The 27,990-nt window shown below is 42.5% G+C and overlaps 1 protein-coding gene across 4 annotated transcripts in view; it reads right to left on the minus strand.

Moving 5' to 3' along the window:
* The window catches only part of TRIM67 (tripartite motif containing 67), an 85,368-nt gene that overhangs the window by 19,589 nt on the left and 37,789 nt on the right, over positions 1–27,990 (minus strand). For 2 of the 4 annotated variants that reach the window (XM_060242727.1, XM_060242713.1), the window contains exons 3-5: positions 18,711–18,833; positions 15,228–15,338; positions 12,692–12,851 (exon numbers count right to left, since the gene is read on the minus strand). In XM_060242727.1, the coding sequence (XP_060098710.1) occupies positions 12,692–12,851; positions 15,228–15,338; positions 18,711–18,833 (394 nt within the window). The remainder of the gene's footprint in view (positions 1–12,691; positions 12,852–15,227; positions 15,339–18,710; positions 18,834–27,990) is intronic. The other 2 variants (XM_060242719.1, XM_060242708.1) reach the window with 1 other exon arrangement.

The raw sequence follows: 27,990 nt of genomic DNA on the forward strand, positions 1-27,990 counted from the left end.
TTGGTGGTTGCCTGGAAGGAGCCACTGTGGACTGTTTTGTCACCCTGTTCGAGAGCCGTTCCCCCACACTCAACTCAGCACGGGAACGGCTGAGGGCCCTGCAACACCATTTTGAAGACCCCCTGCAAAAAAAACCAATGCCATCTCGGCACTTCAAGACCTGAGGCAAGGGGTGAAGTCCATACAAAAATACACTAGTGAGTTTTGCGCCCTCAACTCCAAGGTCCACCATTGGGACGACGGAGGGAGGGTCAAGCAGTTCAAGAGAGGACTGAATTCGAATGTTTTCGGGGAGGCCTCAAGATGGGGGAGCCCCACACCCTGGTGCATTGGATCCAGCTGGCCGGAGAGATCAAGGACTGCCACAAGATCATTGCCCTTCACCGCAAGCAACAAGGGGGAGGACAGTGTGATAGGAAGGAAAAGCCCCCCAAGGCGATCCCTCCCCCCAAACGGGGGCCAGAACTGACAGTATCCCAAGCTGAAAGGGACTGGAGGACTAAAGCAAAGTTGTGCTTCAAATGCGGGGGTGAAAATCACATCACCAGTGAATGCCACAGCAAACCAAGGGGCCCCGTAACCTTGATCCCCATAAAGACAAGTGCCAAGAAGAAGCCGAAGGAGGGCCAGTGGTCACGAGAGAGACGGTGGCGGCCCTGTCGTACCGCAACCCAACTGCCGAAGCATCCAAAGAGGAGGATAACGATGGCCAGGCAGTGGGAAACGACAACAACTTGCTGTGAAGTGCGCACAACAGCAGGTCTGCATGACAGCCGTGCCAGTTCGGGTGAGACTTTCAGGCACTTTATATTATGTCCCAAACACCTGTGACTAAACGCTTCTCCTGCGTGAGGGCATTGTTGGATTCGGGGTGCTCTAAAGACTTACTCTCCCCGAGTCTTATTGAAGCACTGGGACTAAAGACCGCCCCACTACCCAACCCGCTAGTATTTGAACAGATGGATGGAAGGGTGATGCGGGAAAAGCACTGCACAAAAGGCACCGAACCCTGTGCCCTTGGGGTGGGGGAACATTGGGAACCCTGATCATTCATGGTCACACCCATTGCCAAATTCCAGGCCGTACTTAGTCTGGAATGGTTGGTGGACCTCAACCCTTTTGTAATGTAATGTAATGTAAAATTTTATTTATATCCCGCCCTCCCCCGCCGAAGCAGGCTCAGGGCGGCTAACAGCATTTCAAGTAAACAATACAGTAATAAAAACATTAAATTCACATTAAAATCAGTCAATAATCAATAATTAATTAAAACATTCCTAAATCAACACTGGCGGTAAACGTTATTAATCTGGCGGTAAACATTAATTCAGTTATTGGTGAACGCCTGTTTGAAGAGGGCGGTCTTGCAGGCCCTACGGAACTGGTCTAAGTTCCGCAGGGCCCGCACCTCCTCTGGGAGTTGGTTCCAGAGTTGTGGGGCCGCAACGGAAAAGGCCCGGGTGCGGGTGCTTTGAAGTTTAACTTCTTTTGGCCCAGGGATATTCAGTCTGCTTTTCCCCACTGACCTTGTGCAATGGAGTGGCAGCGCAATCTACTTCCAGGATAAGGACTGTGACCACCACTGGTGGGATAATAAATGGGGCCCCCAACCTCCCTCCCAAGAAGAGAGACTGTGTTTGATGGTGGTGGAGGTCTCCTCCATCCCCCCAGAGTACCAAGACCTACAAGGGATCTTTAACGTGCAGGAAGCCGATCAGCTACTCCTGTACCGAGACACTGACTGTGCCATTGAACTAGTGGAGGGGGAGCCCCTCACTAAGGTGAAACTATACTCGATGAGTAGGGTGGAGCGGGAGGAGCTGCAGAATTTCCTAGAACTCAACCTGAAGAGGGGGTTCATCGACTGGCTAAATCCCCCCATGCTGCCCCCGTTTTATTTCGAAAGAAAAAGGATGGCAGTTTGAGGCTTTGCATGAACTTTAGGGGGTTGAATGTGATTTCCATGAGCAATGCATATCCCCTCCCTCTCATAAGAGACTGGTTGAGAGAAGTGTCCCAAGGGAAGATCTTCACTAAGCTGGACCTCCAGGATGCCTACTTCCACGTCCGGATTAAAGAGGGGGACGAGTGGAAAATGGCCTTCAACACGCCATTGGGGCAATATGAATACCTAGTAATGCTGTTTGGGCTAAAGGGCACGCCTGGGGAGTTTATGAATTTAATTAATGAGGTCTTGTAACAGTTTTTGTACAAGGGTGTGGTCTGTTACCTGGATGACGTGTTGATATATTCGCAAGATTTCTCCTCGCACGTTAAATTAGTGCAGTAGGTGCTACAGACATTATATAAGAACAAACTGTATGCCAAACTGTCCAAGTGTGAGTTCCACCAAATGGAGCTTGATTTTCTGGGGTACCAAATCTCGGCAGAAGGATTAGGGATGGACCTCACCAAGATAAAAGCTGTAGAGGACTGGGAGGCCCCCCAAACCCGTAAACAACTCCAAAGTTTCTTCGGGTTCGGAAATTTCTACAGGGGGTTCATAAACAACTTTGCTGAAGCAACCCTCCCCTTAACAGACTTGTTGAAAATGAAGGGGAAGGGGGCACAGGCCTTGAAGGGCAATGCCAGCTTAAATTGGACGCCTCAATGCCAGGCAGCATTTGAGGAACTGAAAGATAAATTTGTATCCAAGCCTTGCCTAACTCACACAGACGAAAATAAGAAATTTGCAGTTCAATGTGACGCCAGCGACGTGACCCGTGCAGCCGTATTGCTCCAGGAGGGGGAGGATGGGAAGCTACACCCCTGTGCTTACTTGTCCCAAAAATTCAGCTCCACCGAGTGGAACTGGTTGGTATGGGACAAGGAAGCCTCCGCCATCAATCTACCCCTAGAAAAATGGAGGCACTGTTTAGAAGGGCCAAGAGAGCCATTTGAACTGTGGACAGATCACAAAAATCTGGTGGCCCTAATTGCCACTCGAAAGCTCAATAATAAACAGATCCTGTGGGTGGGGTTCTTCCATCGATTCAAATTTACGCTGGGCCACATTCCTGGGAGGTTGAACTTCTTGGCTGACTCACAGTCCCACCTCTCGCAACATGACAGCAAAAGGGAGGAAGTGATCAACTCCCTCTTTACTCCCGCCCAACTGAGCGCGCTGGTCACCACCCGCTCACAAGTCCATAAGGAGGTGGGGGCCCCCAATACATTTTATGAAGCCATTAAAGAGTCCCTGGTGCGTGAGCCGCCAGATGACGGATTACAACTGAAATGCTCTAAGGAGGGGTTATGGCTAAGGGAGGGGTTTGTGCCAGAAAGCTTGCAGGGGGAGGTGATCCGAAGAGCCCATGATTTGAAACTGGGAGGGGGCACTTTGGTTTTGTGAAAACTATTCATTTAGTGCAATGGCAGTTCAGGTGGCCGGGCTTAAAAAAAGTCATAGCACAGTACATTGCCAGCTGCCCCACTTGTGTGATGGCTAAAAAATGGGGGCCCTCTCCCTGGGAAACTACAATCATTAGCCACCACATCTAGACCTTGGGAGTGCTTTTCTATGGATTTTATTATGGATCTTCCCCCATCTCAGGGGAAGACAGTAGTGTGGGTAGTGGTGGACACATTTTCCAAACAAGCCCACTTCATCCCATGCAAGCAGCTACACACCGCCAAAAAGCTAGTCAAGTTGTTTATACAGCATGTATTCCACCTCCATGCTTTTCCAAATAAGGTCATTTCCGGCTGCGGAACACAATTTGTTGCCAAATTTTGGGAGTACTTGTCCAGCCTGGCCAGGATCGAGGGGGGGGCTCAGTTCAGCGTTTCACCCCCAGACTGACAGCCAGACGGAACGGATGAACGTGTGTTCGAACAATTTCTGAGGTGCTATACATCCTTCCAACAGGACAATTGGGCGGATCTCTTGCCATTTGCAGAGTATGCCTGTAATAATAGTGTGCATAGTGCTATAGTGTGCATAGTGCCAGCAGCCACCACCAGCTCCGACTCTGATATGTGGTCAAATTCATCATGAGGTGCAGGAAATCTTAGATTCCAAAGTAAAACAGGGCGAGCTGTTGTATCTTATCAAATGGACTCATTTCCTTATCAGTCAAGCCGAATGGGTCCCAGCTTCTGAAACCAATTGTCGTAAATTGATTAAAGACTTCCATAATAAATATTCAGCCAAATCTGGGGGGAAGGGGTCTTAGGGGGGACAGAATGTCCCCCTACCCCAGATTGTATCCTCTTGTAATATAACAGCTTGTCATTGTTGTAAGACTGACCATGAACACTTTTGTAACTGTTGAGTGAGACAGCCTGCATTCCATCCTGAAATATGTAACCATTGCTTTGCTTTCGCTTTAGCCCTCCGGCGCATCCCTAAAAATTATCTCAGTAGCTTGTTAACATGGCAACCAAGGTCGGTCTGGAGGAGACCAGGGGAGGTATTAGATATTGCACCTGGACTATAGTGGGGAGGGGGGGAGAAGGGAGATGTGGAATACCCACCAAATGTGCCCACCGCTTTTTGCCATGCTTTGCTTGAATTGATAACGGACCACCAAGGGTATATAGGTGGTGCCCCTGAAATGGAACTCCAGTTTCAGCAAATCGTTGTATTGCCTTAAGATGCCTGGAATAAACGTCTGAATCATCTGTGTCTTCCTTGACTCTGGGGTCTGACAGGCACCCTCAATGTTTTCTTTATACTAGACTCAAGCATCCATTTCACAGTGTGGTGTTTCCATAGTGTGGTGCTTGTAAGATTGTTGACATATGGGCCAGAGGTCCATCAGTGGCTATTAGCCACAGTGTATTGATGGAACTCTCTGTCTGGGGCAGTGATGCTCTGTATTCTTGGTGCTTGGGGGGGAAACACTGGGAGGGCTTCTAGTGTCCTGGCCCCACTGATGAACCTCTTGATGGCACCTGTTTTTTTGGCCTCTGTGTGACACAGAGTGTTGGACTGGATGGGCCATTGGCCTGATCCAACATGGCTTCTCTTATGTCCTCCCTGTATAGGCAGTGAGTGGATTTCTGCCTACCCATGGAGACTGATAGACCCAACTGGATTCCAGAATGATATAGGGGATCTGATGCCCTATGGTGTCTTGCTATATGTGCTGATAGATGACTGGCATAGCTGTATGTTTGAAGCCACTGACAAAATTGCTCCCTGACTCTCTCTTCACCCCCATGCCAAATTAACACTTTGGTATTCCCTGAATCTTCAGAAGATGAAGTGGGAGCTTAGACAGCTTGAGCAAGTTTGGCAATGGACTCACAACAAAGAATCAAGAACATCTTATAGGACATTTATGAAATCCTATGAGATGACTGTGAAGGCCACAAAGAAGGAATTTTATGTGGCACAATTAAATAATTAGATCTTTAACTTTTCTTCCAGAGGGAACCCAAAAATTTAGAAATTCAACAATTAGCTGTGAGGCTTTTGCTAACTTTTTTGTGAAGTCTTGTCACTCCGCCATGACCTGCCTGCCAATATTGATATAGTACAAGAACTAGAGGCTCCTTGGCTGTCTTTGGGTCCAAATTCAGCCAACTCTCCCAGGCCAACATTGACGGGATCCTGGGTACTGAGAAACCTACCACTTGCCTCTTAGACCCTTACCCATCATGGCTGGTGAAAGCCAGAGGTGATGGAATACAGGTCCCCCAGTAGACACTGTAAATCCATCTCTGAGTTCTAGGGAGGTTAAAGGAGGCAGTAGTGAGACTGCTCTTAAAGAAACTATCTTTGGATCATAATGATCCATCCAACTACTGCCCAGTATTGAATCTGCCATTCCAGGGCAAGCTAGTCAAGACAGTGCTAGCAGAACAATTCCATGTTTTCATGGAAGACACTTTGGCCCTAGATTCATTCCAATCCAGCTTCCACCCCAGCCATGAGATGGAGACAGCCTTGGTCACCTTCACAGATGATCTCCATAGGCAGCTGGACCAAGGTGGGTTAATGCTGCTGCTATTGACAGCAGCATTTGCCACAGTTGACCATGGTGAGGTGGAGATCTGTGGGACAGCCTTGAAGTGGCTGGCCTCATTTCTCCAAGGCTGGGGACAGAGAGTGATGTTGGAGAATTTATTTATGTTCTTTGATTTATACCTCCCCTTCCCGCAAAGCGGGCTCAGGATCGCTTACAGGGTAGATTCAAATAATTCAAATTCATATTAAAACCAGAATAGAAGTTACCACAAAGGTAACACGCACTACCACTGAGGTAACACACAACAGAAGCCTTCTAAGCAATGTTATCGGTCTTTCCATGATACTCCTTGGTGTATGGAGTCCCCCAAGTGACAATCCTCTCCCCAAAGTTTTTCAGCATCTACATGCACCCTCTCATCTAGCTGATACAAAATTTCTGGCTGGGGGGTCACTAGTATGCAGATGACACCTAGCTATATCTGCTGATGGGCAACTGACCAGTACTGCCCAAGGTATTTTTGGCTGGTTGAAACATAGCCAGATGAAACTAAATCCATCCAAGACAGAGGTTCTATGACTAAGCTGAGGAAATTCAGGGTTAGGATGCCAACTCCCAGCCCTTGATGGTGGGCCTTTAACATCAGTGCCAACCATCAGAAGTTTGGATGTGACTCTGGATGCCTCCCTTTCTATGGAGGCCCAGGTCACAAATGTGGCCAGACATATGAACATGTATGAACATATGAAGCTGCCTTATACTGAATCAGACCCTCGGTCCATCAAAGTCAGTTTTGTCTACTTAGACTTGCAGCGGCTCTCCAGGGTCTCAAGCTGAGGTTTTTCATACCTATTTACCTGGACCGTTTTATTTGGAGATGCCAGGGATTGAACCTGGGACCGTCTGCTTACCAAGCAGATGCTCTACCACTGAGCCACCATCCCTGCACCAGGTCAGGCAATTTGTTCACTTCCTGTCTTGCCCTGTCTTAAGGCACAGTAATCCATGCAATGGTCATCTTCAGACTGGACTACTGCAACTCACTCTATGTAGGGCTACTCTTGAGACTGACCTGGAAATTACAACTAGTCCAGAATGCAGTGGTGTGAGTTCTTATGGGAACTTCATTTATAGCTCACATACAACTGGCGCTCTGCCAGCTGCACTGACTTCTGGTTGAATAACAGATCTGGTTCAAGTAGATTTGCCAATCCCCAGGTCCCAGTGGGGGTTCTCCTGCTTTCCCAGGTTCCTTCCTGCTTCCAGTCAGCTGACTGGTGGGGGAAGCCCCGCCCCCACAGCCCCCATGTTCCTTTCCACTTCCGGAGGCTTCGACTCCACTGGAAAGTGGAGTTGGGATGATGCATCTGCATCTTTAAGGCTGAAGGGGGGTGGGGGAGCAGGCAGAATAACATGGCTGTGAAAGCAGCCCAGATCCTCCGTTGGTTACACAATCTTTGCAGAGGTCGTTTGCAGCCCAGACCCTTTGTTGGTCGCATAATCTTTTCAGAGGTCGGTCGCTCTGTGTTACTTTGAAGAAGTTGAAAGTTCAGCAACTCGTGAGTAGAAATGCCAATCCCAAGGTGGGAGCAGGCCCTCCCCCGCTTCAGAGTCGTCAGAAATGGGGGGGAGGGGGGAAATGTCTGCTGGGCACTTCATTATTCCCTATGGAGATCGATTCCCATAAGGAATAATGGAGAATTCATCTGGGGGTATCTGGGGCTCTAGAGGGGCTGTTTTTTGAAGTAGAGGCACCAAATTCTCAGCATAGCATCTAATGACTCTCCTCAAAATGCGCTCAAAGTATCAAATAGATTGGACCACGGGGTCCAATTCTATGAGCCCCAAAAGAAGGTGCCCCTATCCTTATTTCTAATGTAGGGAAGGCATTTAAAAGGTGTGCGGTTCCTTTAAATGTGATGGCCAGAACTCCCTTTGGAGTTCAGCTGTGCTTGTCACAACTTTGTGTATGGCTCCACCCCAATGTCTCCTGGCTCCACTCCCAAAGTCTCCTGGCTCCACCCCCAAAGTCCCCAGATATTTCTTGAATTGGACTTGGCAACCCAAGGTTAAAGATTTGGTACTAATTTCAAAGCTGTAATGGTCTGGGATCAACATTCGTTTCGAACTGCCTCTCTGGGTATACCCCCCATAGAGCTTTACACTCAAGAGATACTAACCTTCTGGAGATCCCTAGCCCAAAAGTATCAGGCTGTCCTCAACAAGAGCCAGGGCCTTTTTGGCCCTGGATCCAGCCTGGTGGAACACTGCCAAGTGAGACCTGGGCCTTCCAGGACTTAGTACAGTTCCACAGGACCTGCAAAAAAATTATGTACTGCCAGGCTTATGGCTGAGGCAGCGATGGTTCCACTTTAGATTGGCTTCTCTCTTTCTCTCCCCTGCTTGTAGGTACTGTTATTCCTCCATGTGATCAATTGCAAGATATTTTACTCTCTTTCCTGGATAAGAGGCACTAGGTCATGCCCTTTTTAGGTGCCATCTGTATTAGCTGTATTAGTTGTTAATATTACTGTAAAAAGTTTTTTAATTCATTATTTTATAATGTTATTGACATTGTTTACAAACACTGTTGTTACCCACCCTGAGCCCCGGTTTACAGAGGAAGGTGGAATACATAAATCCATTAAATAAATAAATAAATAAATCAGCCAGCTCTCCAAGGACCTTCCTTCAACCTGAAATCCTTTCTGCTGAAAATGCAGGAGACTGAGCCTCCTCAGTCCTCCTGCATACAAAACAAGCATGCTACCACTGGCAGTGGTACTTGTTTGCATAACATAATTATTATAATACTCAATTTTATTCAAAGTGGGACTTTCCTTAGGATGGAGTCTCATTGCAGAAGGAGAGAAACTCTCACAGCTCTGTTACATTTACTATTCAGTATTCATTATGGAGCCCAACAAACATGATTAAAATGTCTCCAAACTGAGAAGAGATCCTTGTGTAAATATATATCTGGAGAGGCTTCATCAGCTGCATTTTAAATCTTTCATTTGCCTCTCTTTTTTTTAACTTGACTAAATTTTTGATGCTGCAGTTTACCAGTGTTCTCACAGTAGCTTCATTAATATAACCCATTTTGCTCAAGATACAATACCCTTTTGGGGAGCAGATTTTTGCCTTTAACTAGTAATTTAAATTCAGGCATTTTCAGTAGTTCCTCCAAGGATTTAGCTGTCAAATTAGCCGGCCTAATTGCTTCAGATTGAGTTTTCTGAGTTCAGAATTAAGCCTGAATAGGAATCCAATCCATCATAGTTTATGAAACAGTCTTGTGAACAAGAATAGCAAAATAGATCCAAGTGGGCAGCCATGTTGGTCTGAAGCAGTTGAACAAAGCAGGAGTCAAGTTCACCTTTAAGACCAACCAATTTTTATTTAGAACGTAAGCTTTCATGTGCTATTAAGCTCACTTCATCAGATGAGGAATCCAGCACAGTGAGCAAAGCCATACATAGCTGAGCAGAGCCATACATAGCTGGTAGCCAGTGGCCCAGAATGCAACATGGTACAGATTTAAGAACCAATGACAGTGAAGTAAAATTATCTGGTAGGCAGTGGTTTAGAAAGTAAAATGGTACAATGACAGAATAGTAAAATTAACAAATTGAGCGAACCTTTGATCTGAGTAGCATGAGCATGTGAAAGCAACAAAACAGCAGTATGCAGTAAAATTAACAAATTGAGCAAACCTTTGATCTGAGTAGCATGAGCATGCAAAAGAAACAAAACAGTAGTATGTCAAAATGTGAGATTGTCTGTCAATGACAATGGGAGATGGGTTCAATATATGTAATAGGATAAGCAACCAAAGTCCCTGTTTAATAAAATATAGTGAAAATGGGTAAAGCATATGTAATGAGATATACAACCAATATCCCTATTTTGAGTATGTCAATACAAATAATTATAGATTATTTGTGTATCAGTATAATTATTTGTATTGACATACTCAAAATAGGGATATTTTATTGTATTCCTTTTTTCTATGGCAAACTCTCTCTCTCGGCTTGGCTTCGCGAACGAAGATTTAAGAAGGGTGCAATAGTCCACGTTTGCTGCAGGCTCGCTGGTGGCAAACTAGAATGGTGTTTACATGTTAAAAAGTAAATTAGGTGGACAAGAACATTACTATCCAATGTATTTCTCTTTTAGATGTATTGACACACTCAAAAAAGGAACTTTGGTTGCTTATCCCATTACATATATTGAACTCATCCATTGTCATTGACAGACAATCTCACATTTTGACATACTACTGTTTTGTTGCTTTCGCATGCTCATGCTACTCAGATCAAAGGTTTACTCAATTTGTTAATTTTACTATTCTGTCATTGTACCATTTTACTTTCTAAACCACTGCCTACCAGATAATTTTACTTCACTGTCATTGGTTCTTAAATCTGTACCATGTTGCATTCTGGGCCACTGCCTACCAGCTATGTATGGCTCTGCTCAGCTATGTAAGAATAGCAAAAGGCAGCTATCTATAAGCTGTACAATTGATTTCAGCAATGTAGTATGGTGACAAGAGTATCAGACTAGGATTTGGGAGACACGGCTCAAGTCTCCACTCTTCCATGAAGCTTACTGGGTGCCCTTGGGCCAGTCCCTGTCAGTCAAATCTACTTTAGAGAGATGCTATAAGAGCAAAATACACAGACAGCCATTCACACTGCTCTGAACCCCTCAGAGAGAGGGTGGGATAAAAATAGATCAAAGTCTTCTGTGTTTCATCGATCAGAATATCCACACTACTGACTCCTCATTTCCTCTTGTTTCATTTTACCCTTGTTCTTTTGTTAGAGTTTTTGCAATACACTTATTGATAAAGAGTTCACAGAATATTCACAGGAAACACAGAGACATAAAGCTAGAATCTCCATCGAGAAATAGATCTGCTCCGAGTTCTTCCAAACAGTCAGGGCGTTTTCACACTGACCTTCTAGTGGCGCGACCACCCTCTTCACACCGGAGGATCTGCCCGGATTTCGCACAAGAAGCGCCGGCGCACCCAAAAGAGCCGGCGACTTCCATCGTGAAACCCGCTCAAACGGAAACCGCCAAGAAGCAGGAAAACATTTGAGCGGGTTTCGCGACGGAAGTCGCCGGCTCTTTTGGGTGCGCCGGCGCTTCTTGTGTGAAATCCGGGCAGATCCTCCGGTGTGAAGAGGGTGGTCGCGCCACTAGAAGGTCAGCGCGAAAACGCCCTCAGTTTTTATGGACAGTGTTTCTTACGTCTGTTCAGAACTGGAAAGAACCAGGGCTTTTTTGGTAGAAAAAGCCCAGCAGGAACTCATTTGCATATTAGGCCACACCCCATGACAGCACCATTGTTTCACACAGGGCTTTTTGGTAGAGAAAGCCCAGCAGAAACTCATTTGCCAAGCCAGCCGGAACTGCATTCCTGTGTATTCCTGCTCAAAAAAAGCCCTGGAAAGAACTATTGAAGAGAAGCAGGCATTTCTTTGGCAAGGTGTTAAGGTTCAAACTAGACACACCATGGAAGATCCATGAGAAAATCTGTTAAAACTCCCAGTGACTTCTTTTGAAGACCAAGTAAGTCACTGGGGAAAAGTTTAACTCTTTCCCCCATATTGCTTTAACAACAACGATGGAACAATCTCTCCAGAGTGGTGCGCCTGGCCCCCTCACTCTCAATCTTTAGTAGGCAACTGAAGATGATTTTGTTCAGGATGGCATTCAGCTAGGGTTTTTTCCCTAATCAGTAGTTTTACATTATAATTTTAATTCATGGCCTTTTATGTGTTTGATGTATTTTATGTTTACATTGTAAACAACCTCAAGTTCCATAAGGTAAAAAGAAGGCTAATGCATGTTTTAAAGAAATAAATAAACAACTGAAATTATTCCTCCAAAGCCACAATTAGCTCAGCAATAGAGACGAACACAAAAGATATACATTTCTTATAGCTATAATATGCCTACTCATTTTAAACACCCTGTTTATATAAATCCTCCAATCTATTGTTTATAGTGATAATAGTGTGCCACTTTGGGTAATCAGGCCACTAAACCTTTATCACCCTGCATTTACAAAAAAATAGCACTAGGTTTTTCTGAATCTTATTAAAGAGGGTAAGTTTTGTGTTATCAAATGTCATACAAAGGCCTGTTTCTCAGAGTAAGCCTGTGTCTGGGCTGTATCGTTATAGACTGCAGCTGAACATGGTTGACATTCCTCCATTCAGAAAATCTTCCATGTAGAAAACTAGATGTCAATGAAAAGAATTCTAGCTGAACCTCTTACCACCTCACTGAGAACTAGCCTTTGTATCACATTCTGTACAACAAAAATCACCTTCCCTACTAAGGGTCTAGCCCATGTTACTCCAGAGTTTATACTTGGCAGTCTGTCAGGTGCCAGTTCTCAGTCTCCTAAGGAGAACTTGTGTTAATTGTAGTAGTAACTGATTTTAATTACTGACACTGTTGATCCATTGTACTCCAACACAGCACAAAGCTGTTTTTAATGCAATAGCCATATTACCAAATTTTTCCACTTCAGAATGGAACAGATGGTCCCAGTCATCAGCATTTTATCTTCTCAGATGTTTACCATTATCTAATGCTACTGTCTGAGCTTGTTAGGGTCATGGGAGGAGAACTGCTAGCTCACATCTGGATAAGAGACTCCCCCCACCTCTTTCCCCTTTCTGCCTCACTGTCACTTGAAGTCTGGGTGTGAAAGAGAGAAGGAAAAGAAAGAAAAGCAATCTACAAAAGCTCACCCCTACATTTCATCTGAATGAAGTCCAGCTGGTGAATGGACTGCAACAAAGGTTCACTATCCAAAGTCAGATCAAACTCTGCAGATACTTTTGGTTCCAGAGCCCCTTTTACCCACTGCTCCTGAGAAACTTGAACACGTTTGATTAAAGCATCTGAAATCTGAAAGGGAAACACATAATCCTTAAATGTACAGGACAAGATTGTAAAATAGTCAATTTAAATCTAATCAACTAAGAGCAAGACAACATCTCCAGACAACTCCAGAAGTATAACCTGACTCTAAAAAAGCAACTGCAAGGGGTGGGAAGTCTGATCTGGATCAGAACCATGGCAAAGACCAGCACAACCACATAGGCAAATTAGTCACTTTTACAAGGTGCCAAATTAGACGTCAATTTTATTTCTCTGTTTAAAATATTGATATGCTACCTCTTATTTGAAAAAGGTATCATATATTGTACTTCACATTTTTCTCCATATTGAATGTAGAGACCCACTAAAGTTATAGTTTGCCTAAGGAGCCAAAACCCTTGACCAAGCTGTGGCTATAGCTCTGGCTAAGGGGTTCCCCCATGCTCTGTTTCCCCTATCAGAAATCACTCCCCTCTTTGGGTTAACTTAAAACTCTGTAGGAAAAAACCGTGATAACCTGTTCTTTCCCTACTGGGTCTTAAAACAGCCCAAAGAAGCCATTTCTGAGGAGCCATATTATCCACAAGGTCATGTTCTGGGAATCCTGACCTTCTGCCCCTACTGGGCCTTAAAACAGCCAGCAGCCTGGAAGGGACAGTTTTGATCAGAGAAAGGATGCAGCAGGGAAAAGTAAAAACCTCTCCATCTCAGCACTGCAACCCCAATCCAGAGCAGCCATTCCTCAAGGCTGCTTCTAAGGATATATTACACTTTGGAGCTCCAGTCACTGGACTTCAACATCATATATAATTTGGCCTTAATAGGTTAAAGTTACAGGTGCTCAAAGGGTCAGGATACCCTGTACCAACCCAATGTGACCATAATGATGTTTGTGGCTACAGGATCCCAGTACTCTCTCACTCAATAGGTCCAGAGGAGTTAGCCGTGTTAGTCTGTTGCTGCAAAATAGTAAAGAGTCCAGTAGCATCTTTAAGATTAACAAATTTACTGTAGCATAAGCTTTTGAGAAACACAGCTCTCCTAAATTGGAATTCCTTTCAATCTAGGTGGAACTGCAACATACAAAGAAAACATGAGGTTTCTTAGTAAAACACATGTAGTAGCAGGGCCTCCCTTGGGGAATAATCAGTAGAGAGGGGGGGGGGTGCTTAACTCTTTCCCTGTTCATAGTTCTCCTCTGCAAATGAACTCTGGCCATGCTATTTTAATTCCCCCTCCACCAGATTTTGATCTTGGAAGTAACCCTGATCAAATGAGAACCAACAGTGAATCTGGCTCAGTCAGTGAAATTTTGCCTGCCTAAATGGGTAAATATCAGCACTTGGTTTCCCAGATCATACACATTTCTTTTTGTAAAGTGACTGGTTCCTACACTTTTCATTTTAGTTGTAAGATGCCACAGCACATGGTCTGATTCACCTACTTTTGGTCCTATTTATTTTGTGGGAATCTTTTTAAATACATAAAATCAGTTTGTGTTACATTTTTGTCTGGACTACATGGGTTAATTCGTGAGGATTTTAGTGAATGAATGGTCTGGTCCCATCTTTGGGCAAATGATTGCAATGAAATAGATTATATGTGATCCCACCCAGTTCTTTTAATTTATATAAAAGAAATTTCTTTTGAAGATGTATTCTAGGTTAAGTCTCTAGTCAGCCATAAACTCAGTGGATAACTTTGGCCAAGTCACTATTTGTAAATCTAAGTTCCTCCATCTTTCAAATGAGAATATTCTAGTTCTTATAGAATTTTAAGCATAAACATGATACACATAACAACTACAACAGAAAAAGTAATAAAAGCCCTATCTGTGGGTAAAAACCCACCAAGGCACTTGCTTCCATCCAGCAATCTGTTGTAGATCTTGGAACTTTATGCATATAGCTTTCAACCAATGGGTTCCCCATGCATTCAACATGGGCGCTATAGCTTATTGTATTTTCCTTTCTTGTTCATAGATAAATTTCCTCTAGTTCCATAAATTGTCCTGAGTACAAATTTTGAAAAGGACTATTATTGTTGGTCCAATTTTGAAGTCCATGAGAAAGCTTAAGACTCTGAAACTGAGTCCAAAAGGCCCCTAGACTTTGTCATAGATCATGGGGAAAGCATAGATTTGTAACTGAATTGATCCGTTTTGGATGTCCCACAGACATAATTAACCCAATATAAATTAACCAATCAGATTCAATGGAGGAAGAGGATGTTCAACTATCTCTAGCTTTCTCAATTGATATTATAAGCCCTGCACAAAGTTTGTGCATGTGTCATGCATTGCAGAGGGGTGGGTTGGAATAAAGTGACCAAATTTATCTCTTCAGAAATATCAGTCCATCATAAAATTTTACTCATCTACTACAAAGCCAGAAACCAATGTACCTGTAGAAACCCAGAAGGGTCATTTTCTTTGATAACTTCAAGACAATATTCCATAAGTCCTGTAGACTGACGTAGTTTCAGAGTACAGTGGTTTATCTGGTCCCATACAACCTGCAGAGGGGGGGAAAGCCCATCAGTTGATGGTGGGCAATTCTTGCAGCTTTTGTTGAATTAAATATGTTATATGAGAAGCAATTGCCAGAAAAAAGAAGATATATTTGCTCTAGTGGTCATATGGGTACTAGCCCATCTGCATCAGCTCCACTTATTTGCTCTGGATAGTAAAGACTGATAATTAGTTTGGCAAGATGACATAAATGGCAAACCTCAATTTGCAAAGGAGATTAAATGGTCAGAAACTGTTTCTGTTCACGGCTGAGTAATTTAGAACCTAATGGGTGTTGAATTTGTTGACTTCACGGCACTGAGTTTCAAGGCTTTAATGAAAGTAACTACATTTCACTGTATAATCAGGAGAGCTATGAAGATTTAATGCTAGTACAGCACAAATGAAAAGCCCCAAATTCAAATTAAGCATTGCTTTTTTCATTAACCAGCATTAGTTAATTACAACAACTTGGATATAATTCTAACCATGCTGAATAATTTGGAAAATTTCACATACAGTTATAAAACAAATTATTCAAGCAATGTAAACATTTTGAAAAGGTTAAAAAATTAAGCTTCCTTGTTCAGAACACCTCCAATCACTGTCAAACAATGGAAAATAGCTATCTCTAGCATGCTGTGCTTGTGAGTTTTAAGGGACATCTGACTGGTCACATTTGGAGATAAAGTCCTGGACTAGATAGATCTTTTATTTGATCCAGCAAGGCAGTTCTTACGTTTAACATTATTCTTCAAACTTTGTGTTTAAAATGTGTGTGGTAAAAGAGAGAGAGAGAGTGCTCTGCTGCCTAGTTACATTTATTCGGTTCTCACATTTTTTGTAGCAGTCAGTCAAACCAGGGAGATTTTCCCAGTACTTAACATGATAAATAAAGGGTGCGATCACACAAGCATTTTGGCCTGACATAGCCACCCCTCCCTTCTGGATTGAATAGGCATGATCAAATGGGTACATCTGGCTTCCCTGACCCACTTGTCCTTACCTCGTGCTAAAATGACTCCCACACAGATTAAATAGCCACCAGCAAATTCCAGTGGCTATCTCAGTGAAGCGCTTCCATGCTGGGTGTTTGATTGGCCAGGCAAACCATGGAAATGCATGAGCAGTATAATCATTCTACTCTGTTTCTGGTGGGTTCTTTCTTCCCCTCCAAACCTCATTCTGATGTGTCCTTCAGCACCCCCATAGAGCATGGCCAGGAGCATGGGTGCGCTTGTCTGCTTCTGTACATACACAGCAGGAATTTTGGGGAAAAACAACCCAGCCATGGGTTTATTCTGGTTCTCACATTTTTTGTAGTAGAGTCAGCCAAACCAGGGAGATTTTCCCAGTATTTAAAATGCTAAACTAAGGGTGCAACCGCACAAGCATTTTGGCCTGACATAGCCACCCCTCCCCTCTGGAATGAATGGGCATGATCAAACGGGTACATCTGGGCCCCTGCCCCACTTGTCCTTACCTCGTTCGACACATTAGCAATGTGGACAACCAACTACAGGCCTGTAGCAGTATGATGCCGGTTTACAGGGTGCTGCCTGATGGACATAAACCACCCCAAACTCAAGTGGCTTATTTAAAGCTGAGATACTGCCATGGCAACCTGCCTATCTGACCACATCCAAAATCGGTACACCTATTAGAGGTTTTCAATGCTGACAAAATAGATTAGCACTGTTGCTGTCAACACCTGGAAAGACGAGAATGCTAGCAGAGTTCATGGATATTTGAGTGGACTGACTCTATAAAAGAAGCCATGGCCCTCAGTCTGCAGGACCTGAGCAAGGCTGTTAATAATGGAAGCGACTTGATGGCACTTACACACATGCGCACACACAACAAGCCCAGGTATAATCTACTCTCTATTGTTTAAGAGATTAGCGAGGATTTGGGAAGCAAGGAATTTAGGTAGTGAAATAGTTGTACACTCTGAACAGAAAAGAGGCAGGTGCCTTATTGAAGCTAGATGGGAGATTTTTTTCTTTGGAAATCAGCCCTGCAGGTGAGATGAATCTCTACTTGCTCAATGTAAAAGCTCTTTTACAAACAAAGTATCATTAATTGTGTAACAAAAAGTCTGGATTTAGTTAGTTATTTTCAATGAGGATTTTATTTTACTTTTTTGCAACAAGTATGTAAGCAAAAAGTAAGCATTGCTTCTGTACAAATACTTATACCAATGTTTTTAGGATAATGACAGCTCACATTAATCTGCTCTTCAAGTAATATGAAAATAGAACCCTTTCCCAGTACTGTTTCAATAAGGAGAGCAATGTAGGCTGCCCTGAGCTCTTTGGAGGAAGGGTAGGATTAGAACATAGAAAAATAAAACAAAATGCATGTTTTCCTCATAATGCTAATGAAAGGGTGGCAACACATGCAGAGGAGAATCAGCCTATGGGAGAGTTGTTTCCAGCCTTCTCCCAGCATTCTTATTCTTCCTGCAAATGGCCCTCCAGCAGTTTTAATTCGCTTTCCCCCCTTCTGAAATGGGGAGTAAGTCTAGCTGTGGTGCATTTGTGTGGAATGGCTAGAGAGATATGTCAGGACTGGGTCTGGCAATTCCTCATCAGCGGATTAGGACACCATGGTGGTAGATGGCAAAACCATGACAGACCCTGAAGTGCCTTGGTTCTTGGGACCAGCTGTGGCTACCAAACCAGAAGCCAAGGAGGCTGAGGAGGAGGGGCCAGCACCTGAAATTGGGATTGCAGAGGGATCCATGAATGCTATGATTCCCACAGTTGCTCCCAGGACCCCAAGATTCTCCCCTGCATGCACTGCCTCCCCTGCATTAGCATTTGGTCCCCAGCCCAAGAGACATCCAGCTGTCCTCAACTAGAGCCAGGGCTTTTTCTGCTCTGGCCCCTACCTGGTTGAACTGTCTGCCAAATAACACCTGTGTCCTGCGGGACTTGTTGCCCTTCTGCAGAGCATATAAGGCAGAGATGTTCTGCCAGGCATCTGGCTAAGCACAGCGATGGTCCTCCATCAAGTCTGGCACGCTTCTTCCTTTCCTCTCCCCCTTCCTCTATGAGGCAATAATATTGCCAGGAACCCTCACCATCAGACTAGCTTAGGCTACTGAAAATTGTATTTTTATGCATTATTTAATTCTGAAAAAAATATTTTCTTTTGTAAGATTTATTACTATTGTATGCTGCCCTGAGCCCTGTTTTCAGGTGAGGGTGGCCTAAAAGTAAAATGTAATAAATAAATAAACCCTTGATTGTTTAGGTAATATAGTCCTGCCTTCAGCTGAACAGGACCTGGGATAGTGCTCAGTGACTAGCATCTCAAGAGAGTCTACATGTTGATAGGTGCTGAAGGGTTTCTCTTCCCCCTCCCCCACTTACCTTTAATTTGTGCTCACGCTCTTTGGTAACTTTTGTGAGCAATTTTGCCTTCTGGCGAGTTAAAGCATCGACCAAAGCATCACACTGGGCAACCAGACAAGCTTCATAGTCCAAGCCATTTTCCTGAAAAACACAAAAAGCCACTTCTGCAGCAGAAAGGAATGGCTTACTGAAGGCACTGCTAACATTTCATTTTCAAAAGATACAATTTTCTGAAGAATTTGCCTGGTTGTGTGATTCATTACAAACCGCAGCAATAACTGGTTGTTGTGGGTTATCCATAGAGAGAAACATACTGTTATCTTTTTTGTACACTGCATTCTCCACAGTTTGGAAACATTCATTGTAAAATACTGAGCACCACCCACCAGGAATTTCTGATATATGATGAGAGCTCTGTAAACACACAACTGTGTAATACAGGGATTTATTTCCAGGAAAGCACACATGGGATTGTGCAAGAGCAGTTTGAATTCAGTCAGTTTTTAAAAATATGGTAAGGCCCTAACTAGAGTGGCAGGTTTGGTGCAGGATCACTGTTGTGTTAAGTAGACTGACAAGCACCCTGAGGGATCTTGGAATAGGGAGAGGTGAGCAATCCAAGCGCCTGAGAAGAGAATTCTCTTGGTGATGCTGATTAACACCAGGACCTTTGTCTGAGCGTTTCCTTACTGATAGGGCAAATGTTTACCTTTGGCAGTTCAGCCTTTTAAATAATTAATAAAGCCTTCATTTCATCTAGTCTTGGTATTTTTGTGTAATCTGCCTTGAGTCCCAATGAGAAAGGCAGACTATAGATAACGTAAATAAAATAAATATCTATGTCTTCCTTTTCAGGTGGGGAACTGAAAGCTAAAAGCTTGCTGACAGATTATTTGTTCAGCAACTAGAGCCCTTTTAAATTATCATAGTTTTGGAATTCCTATATCCAGGGCCAGCAATAGGGGTTCTGACACCCCAGGCAGCCCCCCCATCTGCACACACATCTGGGGCTTTACCTCAGTGCGCACCTGAGTGGGGGGGGGGGACTGGAGGCAGCAAGGCTGCTGAGTGGGTCAGTATGGCAGTGGGCATTCTGGGAGCCTGGCTCTGAGCACACCTACTGCTGTACCACCCCACCAACCCTGCTCTGCTTTTCTGGCAGTGGGGAAGGGGCACCGGGGGCAGCGGGACACATGCGGGGAGGGGGAAGGGTGGCCGGTGAGCCCTGAATCCAGGTAGCACCCTAGGCAGCCACCTACCTGCCCTACTGGGACATGCTGGCCCTGCCTACATCTTACAGCAGGAAAGTGTGCTATGTACAGTGACCATTTTGCATGAAGAGGCAACACAAAATGGACACTGCACATATTTTTCAGATTTAGAACTGGTGATCAAAAGCACTAAAAAACAATCCAGTCTCCATATGTACCAAAAACTGGAAAGACACAAAAGCATATTGAGAGGAAAGTGTGCTCTCTAGAACATGATGTAGGAGCAACCAGGATTTTTCTTGTAGCAGGAACTCCTTCGCATATTAGGCACACACCCCTGATGAAGCCAATCCTCCAAGAGCTTACAGGGCTCTTAGTATAGACCCTACTGTAAGCTCCAGGAGGATTGACTACATCAGGGGTGTGTGCCTAATATGCGAAGGAGTTCCTGCTACAAAAAAACCTCTGGGAGCAACAAAGCTGTAATATCTGGAAAGAGCTAAAATGGCTCAGTTTTACACCTTCAGTGTTTTGTGACTTTTAGCCCTGTGACTGTTAGTCCTATGATACTATTGTGCATCTTCCCTTAAATGGGAGAATATTTTCCATTCCAGATAATCGCCCACAAGAATCAACAATACAACATTTTCCTTAAAGATGAATAATCTGTAACAGAAGCAGATCAAGGTTATAGCAATTCCTAGAAAAATTTTTGATTAGTCTATCATCATGATATGCACCCACCCAGAAATTCCTGGTCTCTTCTGAATTACTCTTTAAAATGTTTTTAAAAGGGCAAAATATATACTTTCCTATCAATATTCAGATGCATTCATTAACATTAAGCACTGACAATACTTATGCCTAGGGCCAAATTAATCAGTAAGCTTCCCATGCCATAGATTGAAAGCCCAAGGACTTTGGGAGGAAACAAGACAGAATGATAGTCCCCCAGGCCTTGGTATGATGAGTATGAAATTAAAAGTTTATGCTTTGATGCATACAAGCCCCTGTATATTTTAGTAAGACTAAAACAAAAATTGATGGATATGATGACTATATAAGACACAGAGTACTACAGTGCAATTCTGTCATACCCTCCTAAGTCAATTGAAGTTAGTGGGCTTAGAAGGATAACTCAGCTTAGGACTGCAATGCCACTATGGTTATAAGTCACCCACAGTCCTCTGGACAGTTCAGGAATAGCCTAATAGAAGCTCAGTGTCCAAGATTTTCTGAATTGTTCAGAATGGCAAAATAAGAACATAAGAGAAGCCATGTTGGATCAGGCCCATCCAGTCCAACACTCTGGCCCATCCAGTGGCCCATACACACTGTGGCTAATAGCCACTGATGGACCTCTGCTCCATATTTTTATCTAACCCCCTCTTGAAGCTGGCTATGCTTGTAGCTGCCACCACCTCCTGTGGCAGTGAATTTCACATGTTAATCACCCTTTGGGTGAAGTACTTCCTTTTATCCGTTTTAACCCAACTGCTCAGCAATTTCATCGAATGCCCACGAGTTTTTGTATTGTGAGAAAGGGAGAAAAGTACTTCTTTCTCCATCTTCTCCATCCCATGCATAATCTTGTAAACCTCTATCATGTCACCCCACAGTCGACGTTTCTCCAAGCTAAAGAGCCCCAAGTGTTTTAACCTTTCTTCATAGGGAAAGTGTTCCAAACCTTTAATCATTCTAGTTGCCCTTTTCTGGACTTTTTCCAATGCTATGATATTCTTATTGAGGTGCGGTGACCAGAATTGTACACAGTATTCCAAATGAGACCGCACCATCGATTTATACAGGGGCATTATGGTACTGGCTGACAGGTTTTCAATTCCCTTCCTAATAACTCCCAGCATGGCGTTGGCCATTTTTATTGTAATCGCACACTGTCTTGACATTTTCAGTGAGTTATCTACCACGATCCCAAGATCTCTCTCTTGGTCAGTCTCTGCCACTTCACACCCCATCAACTTGAATTTGTACCTGGGATTTTTGGCCCCAATGTGCATTACTTTGCACTTGGTCACATTGAACCTTATCTGCCACGTTGATGCCCACTCACCCAGCCTCAACAGATCCCTCTGGAGTGCCGCACAATCATCTCTGGTTCTCACCACCCTGAACAATTTAGTGTCATCTGCAAACTTGGCCACTTCACTGCTTACTCCCAACTCCAAATCATTTATGAACAAGTTAAAGAGCATGGGACCGAGTACTGAGCCCTGCAACACCCCACCGCTTACCGTCCTCCACAGCGAAGACTGCTCATTTATACACTCTCTGCTTCCTATTAATTAGCCAGTTTTTGTGGATAAACAATTTTATTAGTAACATATGGTAGCAAAACTATATCTACAACTTATAAAAGCTTAAAATATAAGAAAAAACTTTCTACCCCATATCTTACTTTTCCCCTACCCCTCCCCCCGTTACTTGACCCCCGCCAGTGTTATTTACTTAAAGAAAGTAAATATTAAAGGTACCCTTAACTGTTAAAGAAAAAAAACCAAAAGTTATATTCTTATTTTAAAAACCTTAATCATTATCAAAGATTGCCCAATGTCCTTTTATTTTCCACTCTTTTTCTACGTATCTTCTGAATTTCTTCCACTCCAACTTAAAAAGTTCCAAATCATAGTCTCTTAGTTTTCTTGTTAATTTGTCCATTTCACTCCATGACATAACTTTTGTAACCCAATCCCATTTCTCTGGTATTTTTTCTTGCTTCCACAGCTGCGCATACAATGTCCTAGCAGCTGAGAGCAAGTACCATATTAAAGTTCTGTCTTCTTTTGGAAATTTTTCCATTTGTAATCCCAGCAGAAAAGTCTCTGCCACTTTATTGAATTCATATCCCAAAATCTTAGAAACCTCTTGCTGAATCATTTGCCAAAACATTTTGGCCCTTTCACAAGTCCACCACATATGGTAGAAAGAACCTTCGTGCTTTTTACATTCCCAACACCTATCTGGCATCTTGTTGTTCATCTTTGCTAATTTTTTTGGAGTCATATACCATCTATACATCATCTTAAAACAGTTTTCTTTAATACTATGACATGTTGCGAGTTTCATAGAATTCTTCCACAGATATTCCCAAGAGTCCATCTTTATTTCTTTATTTACATTAATTGCCCATTTTATCATTTGAGATTTCACTACTTCATCTTCTGTAGACCATTGTAAAAGTAATTTGTATACTTTTGAAATTAATTTCTCATTATCTCCAAGCAGAACTCTTTCCATTTCTGTTTGCTCCTTCCTTATTCCTTCGGTTTTAATATCATTCTCCACCAAACTTTTTATTTGTTACATTTGAAACCAATCATATTTGTAACTCAGTTCTTCTGCAGTTTTCAGTTCTATTTTTCCGCTTTGTATTTTTAGTAACTGGTTGTATGATAGCCGTTTTTCTTTCGCTGTTTTAGCCGTTATCTTTATCACTTCAGCTGGCACTATCCACAAAGGTCTCCTCTCATCACCATATTTCTTATACTTTATCCATACATTTAGTAGATTACTTCTTATATAATGGTGAGAGAAAAGGCCGTCCATCTTCTTTTTTCCATAATATAAGTATGCATGCCAGCCAAATTTTTTTCCATGGCCTTCCAGCACTAAAAGTTTTTTATTTAACAATGTTATCCATTCTTTCATCCATACTAAACAAACTCCTTCATGATACAATTTCAAATCTGGTAATTGGAATCCACCTCTCTCTTTTGCATCTGTCAAGATTTTCATTTTAATCCTTGGTTTCTTCCCGGCCCACACAAATTTTGAAATTTTCCTTCGCCATTTATCAAACTGTTTAGCATCTTTCACACTCTAGTTCCCCACAGCATGTCAATTCTGGAAAAAGTCTTATGTCTTGCAGCAAAAAAAGTATAGTCGTGCACTTCAGGATTGAACTTCCTCCATATATCTTCTAAATTTTCTTGTTTAACTAATTCAAAGACAGACTTTGGCAGTTTCCCTTCTTTCCCATCGTTTTTTTTTCCTCCAGATCTATCCAGTGAGTTCTCGACTGTTCCATTAAGATCTCCCATTAAGAGTATTTGATCATAAGTCAACTCATCTAACTGTTGTGTAATGTCTTTAAAAAAAAATCCTTTGCACCATTAGGTGCATATAGTCCCAATAACAACGTTTTTTCCCACTTAATATTATCTCAACTGCTACAAATCTTCCATCTTTATCTTTAAATACTAACTTTGGCTCCAATTCTTGTTTAATATAGAAAACTACTCCCGTTTTCTTCTGTTCAGCTAACGAAAAAAATTCCATTCCCAATTGTTTGTTCCATAAAAATTTATAATCCTTTTGTTTAATGTGTACTTCTTGCAAACAAATTATATTACAATTTTGCTTCTTGATCCAATGAAATGTTGCCCTTCTTTTTTGTGGTGAATTTAGTCCATTAACGTTCCAAGACAGTAATTTGTAATCCATCATGGTGCAAATTCTTTATTTTCTTCAAAAAATCTACTCAACTCCCAGGCATTTGTAATTGTAACTCTCTTCCCCTGAAGTTCGAAACTCAAACCTTCGGGTATTATCCATCTGTACCTTGTGCCATTGTCTTTCAGTTTTTCTGTCAACTTTTTGTATGTTCTCCTGTCATTTATCACTTGTCTTGGCAGCTCCTTCATGATTCTCACTTTACTGCCTCCTACTATCAGTGACTTTTCAAAGTTTTTGTTCATGATCCTTCCCACCATTTCCTTTGTCATATATCTTATAACAACATCTCTTGGTAAATTGTTTTTCTTGGCAAAAAGTGAATTAACTCTATACATGTAATCATACATGTTTTTGGTCTCATCAGGGTCTTCATCTAAAAATTCTGCAATTATTTTTATTCTATATCCTTTCAAATCACCATTCTCTGCTTCAGGTACTCCTCTCAGACGTATCTGAGTTTCCATTAATTTGCAGTCGTGAATTGTCACTTTTTCTTGAATTTTCAACAAGGTGGTGTCATGTACTTTAACTTTCTCTTCCACCCCCTGCACTTTCTTAGCTGTCTCCTCAGTTTTTATTTTGAGATCATTCACTTCTTTTTTAATCTCTGTAATAATTTCTTCCTTTGATTCATCTAACATTTTCCTAACTTTTTTCATTATTCTGGCTTCCATGGCATCCAATTGGTCCTGCATTTTCTCTAATGAAAGAGCCCTTTGTCGGGTCTGCTTGGGTTCAGACATTTAGGCAAAAAAACAAAGGGATAGAAGGAATAAAAAAAAATACCAAAAATTTTGGTCTCACAAATTACAAGTTTAACTACCAAATTCAAAAGATCTAAATTTACTCTTTTAGTTAAACTTTATTCTATCTTCTTCTGAACTTCCTAGGCCCAGATATAAATTTTTAAAGATTTTTTCCCCTTTAAAAAAATGACAAAATTTTTGACCTCACCAATTTGGAATCTGACAGTCAGGTTCAATAGAGTAGGACTTGCCCTTTCCAGCAAGCCCAATTTCACTGGTTTCTGAGCCCCCAAAGTCAAGATATTTATCAGAGAAGTCTTTAAAATTTCCAAAATGGCGGCCGCGATTTTTTACTCCTTCTTCAAAAATTTTTTTTAAAAAAATCACCCTTGGAGCCCACAAATAATGTAGCCAATAGTTCCTGTCTTCTTACCCTTTTTCCAGTTAATTCTGTCAATTTTTAAAGTCCCAAATTCTTTTAAAAACGATGTTTTAAATTTGACCTCCCAGCAATGGCTGCCGATGTTTCTCTATGGTATAGAGTAGGCTTTTTTCTTTACTGCTTCCTGTCTCTGTCACCATCAACTCTCATGGAGATCTCACGATACTTGACGCACTTCCTGTCTTGCTCAGAAGTGCTGCAGGTCTGTTCCAATGTGTTCCAGTGTGACACAGCTGCTTTTTTTTCAAAACCGCAAGTAGACTAAACAATGAATTCCTTTTCACTTTTTAGCAGTTTTTAGCACTGTCCTTTATATTTAAACAATCCAAACTTTACCCCTTCCTTCTTCTTCTTGCAAGCTTTCTATTTTTCTTTTCCCCACCTTTTAATTTGTCCCTTTAAGCTATAAATAGCTCCGGAATGAAAAGAAAACTTCTGTACCTTTTTCTCCACTTATCTAAGTTTCCACTGGCCTTTCAAAGCTTTAGTTGTTTAGAAATGTCCAAGAAGGTTAGGATCCTGACGAGCTTATGTCAAATCAATGACTCTGAGAACTTTTGCAGACGTTGACTATGCAAACTCCACGAGACCCCTTAAAGCCTCAAAGAAGTCCCCTCCAGGGCTTCTTTTCAGCCAAGGTAAATCTCTTATCAAAGTTTCTGTGCACATCTTGGACCTTTCTCTCACTGAGAAAAGTAGGCAGTAGGCATTAATTTGCCCTCTACTACCCCGAACAAAAGTTTCAGCCTGCTCCCGTTATGAGAGACAGCTCAGCTCGGCATTTTCCTTCCCCGGAAGTCCATTAATTAGCCAGTTTTTGATCCACAAGAGGACCTGTCCTTTTACTCCATGACTCTCGAGCTTACTAAGGAGCCTTTGATGAGGAACTTTATCAAAAGCTTTTTGGAAGTCAAGGTAAACAACATCTATTGGGTCTCCTTTGTCCACATGTTTGTTCACCCCTTCAAAGAAATGTAACAGGTTGGTGAGGCAAGATCTTCCCTTACAGAACCCATGCTGAGTCTTCCTCAATAACTCGTGTTCATCAATGTGCCTACTCATTCTGTCCCTGATAATGGTTTCTACCAACTTTCCCGGTATTGAAGTCAGACTGACTGGCCTGTAATTTCCCGGATCTCCTCTGGAACCCTTTTTAAAGATGGGGGTGACATTTGCTACCTTCCAGTCCTCAGGAACTGAAGCAGATTTCAATGAAAGATTACATATTTTTGTCAGAAGATCCACAAGTTCAACTTTGAGTTCTTTCAGAACTCTTGGATGTATGCCATCCCGACCTGGTGATTTATTAGTTTTTAATTTGTCTATCAGTTGTAAGACCTCCTCTCTTGTCACCTCAATCTGACTCAGGTCTTTCAACACCCATTCCAAAATAAGTGGTTCTGGAGCGGGCAAACACTTCTCATCTTCCACAGTGAAGACGGAGGCAAAAAATGCATTCAGCTTCTCAGCCATTTCCCTATCCTCCTTCAGTAATCCTTTTACCCCTTGGTCATCCAAGGGCCCCATTGCCTCCCTAGCTGGTTTCCTGCTTCTAATATATTCGAAGAAATTTTTATTGTTGGTCTTTATGTTTTTTGCAATATGCTCCTCATAATCCCTTTCTGCCTGCCTGATCACAGTCTTGCATTTGATTTGCCACAGCCTGTGTTCCCTTTTATTAATCTCACTTGGACTAGCTTTCCACCATATAAAGGAGTCCTTTTTACCTTTTACAGATTCCATTACTTTGTTTGTTAACTATGCAAGCCTTTTCTTATACCTGTTTGCTTGGATACAGAAATAGGTGAACTAGGAAATTAGCTGGGGTTCTAATTTCATTTTTGTCCCATGGGGGTGGTGGCTGTTTTTGCCTGCACCCCTCCTGGAAGGAATAAGGGGTAGGAGGTTACAGGTAAGTGGGTCATCAGGTACCATTTTTGACCAAGCAAGGAGAAGCATGAAAACCTTAAAAGGAGTAGCCCTACGTCTGCAGATAGGCTTTTCCTTGGTGTTATGGAAGATTGCCTCATAGTCACTTCTAAAGACTTGTTGCTTAACAAGGGCAAGGATAGGGAAGTACTCTGCATTGATGAGGCTTTATTTTCTGTAGCAAATAGCTGAGTTGATAATCAGTACAGTATTTCTCCCCTCCCTCTTTCCTCTCCTCTTTCCTTCCTTCCCAGCTAAGCCAATTGGTGGGTTAATTGTCCCCACATGTTTTGTAAAATATATATATTTTAATGCATATATATATATATAGAGAGAGAGAGAGAGAGAGCTCCATGTTCAAGTGCTAATTAAGAGGGGAAATGCACCAATAAGCCAGAGGTGGAGCCAATAAGCCACAAGGCAGAGAAGTGGTGAAAACAGCCCCCTGCCTGGATCTGCCTCCCCTCTCATTTAAATGGGAAGGGAGGCAGATCAAA

Source organism: Heteronotia binoei, chromosome 1, assembly GCF_032191835.1.
Source record: "Heteronotia binoei isolate CCM8104 ecotype False Entrance Well chromosome 1, APGP_CSIRO_Hbin_v1, whole genome shotgun sequence".
In the NCBI taxonomy this organism is placed as follows: Eukaryota; Metazoa; Chordata; class Lepidosauria; order Squamata; family Gekkonidae; genus Heteronotia; species Heteronotia binoei.